This window comes from Etheostoma spectabile, chromosome 16, assembly GCF_008692095.1.
Source record: "Etheostoma spectabile isolate EspeVRDwgs_2016 chromosome 16, UIUC_Espe_1.0, whole genome shotgun sequence".
Lineage (NCBI taxonomy): Eukaryota > Metazoa > Chordata > Actinopteri > Perciformes > Percidae > Etheostoma > Etheostoma spectabile.
Window position 1 is genome coordinate 6,079,758 of NC_045748.1, and position 1,099 is coordinate 6,080,856.

The 1,099-nt window shown below is 43.9% G+C and overlaps 1 protein-coding gene across 1 annotated transcript in view; it reads left to right on the forward strand.

Annotated features, from left to right (window-relative positions):
- The window catches only part of dusp4 (dual specificity phosphatase 4), a gene marked incomplete at its 5' end in the record, with an annotated part of 7,966 nt that overhangs the window by 2,028 nt on the left and 4,839 nt on the right, over positions 1-1,099 (forward strand). The window contains 1 exon segment of the mRNA XM_032540275.1: positions 193-320. Within this exon segment, the coding sequence (XP_032396166.1) occupies positions 193-320 (128 nt within the window).

The window sequence follows — 1,099 nt, forward strand, 5'->3', positions numbered from 1 at the left end:
CACACACACACACACACACACACACACACACACACACACACACACAAAATCCCTATTTCTGTAATGTTCCTGGAGGATCCTACAATCCAGCTGCCCCAGTAGGGATTGAATCCGTCATGTTTTCCTATAATATTATTTCTATTGTGATATTTTAAGATGCCTTTGTATTTGATCATGATGTTTCTTTTCCAGGTGGATACGACAGGTTTTTCTCAGAATACCCCGAGTTTTGTATAAAAAACAAATCCTTGCCGACTCTCACCAGCCAGTCCAGCATCGACTCTGCCTGCTCGTCTTGTGGGACGCCACACCACGAACAGGTAAAACGCCACAGGTCACTAACAAACCCCAACTCACCCCGTCTTAGCCTGAAAAGAACACTTTAAAGGACATAGTTTAACATTTACCAGTGTCAACTTGCTGTCGTGCTGCAACTAATGATTTCCTTCTTAAATGTGAAAATAATCGCAAATAACACAGACACACACACACACAAGCCGTGACAAGTAATTGGAATTTGTCAGTGTCACGGCGGTCAAATAACTGTTTCAACTACTGTTTTACACACCGAGAGCTGCCATCTGGACACAGGAAGTACACTGGAAGCTATTTGCTTTGTAACATTACTGTTACTTCCCCACGTTGATTCAACCCCATTCCCTCATCCAGTCTAGTCAGTGTAATGACCATGTGAGGAAAAAGCCATGTCAACTGCCAGGAACATTACCTGGAAATCCACTTTCTGGCTGAATGAGTTATTTGTCTAACGAGAGGCCACACTAGAGGTCACAATTCACTATTGATTCACCTCTGCGTCACTTCCTGTGACCCGGGTGGTCTTGCTTTGTTGGTCACTGATCTGCTGTTAGAGCCTGCAGACTTTATGCAACAGCCACAGTCACATGTGGTTTCGGGTTTAATTCCACTGGAACGCATGAGGACAGAGACGCAGACAATCCAGCCTCTGTGCGTTTTCTAAGAAAAATGCTTCATAGTCTCAGCCACACTATCAAGTGTGTATATATATTTTTTTTCAAGGAATACTGTAGCTTCCTGTTGAGTATCTCACTTGCCATTTTCCTCTCAGCCTCCACTCCCC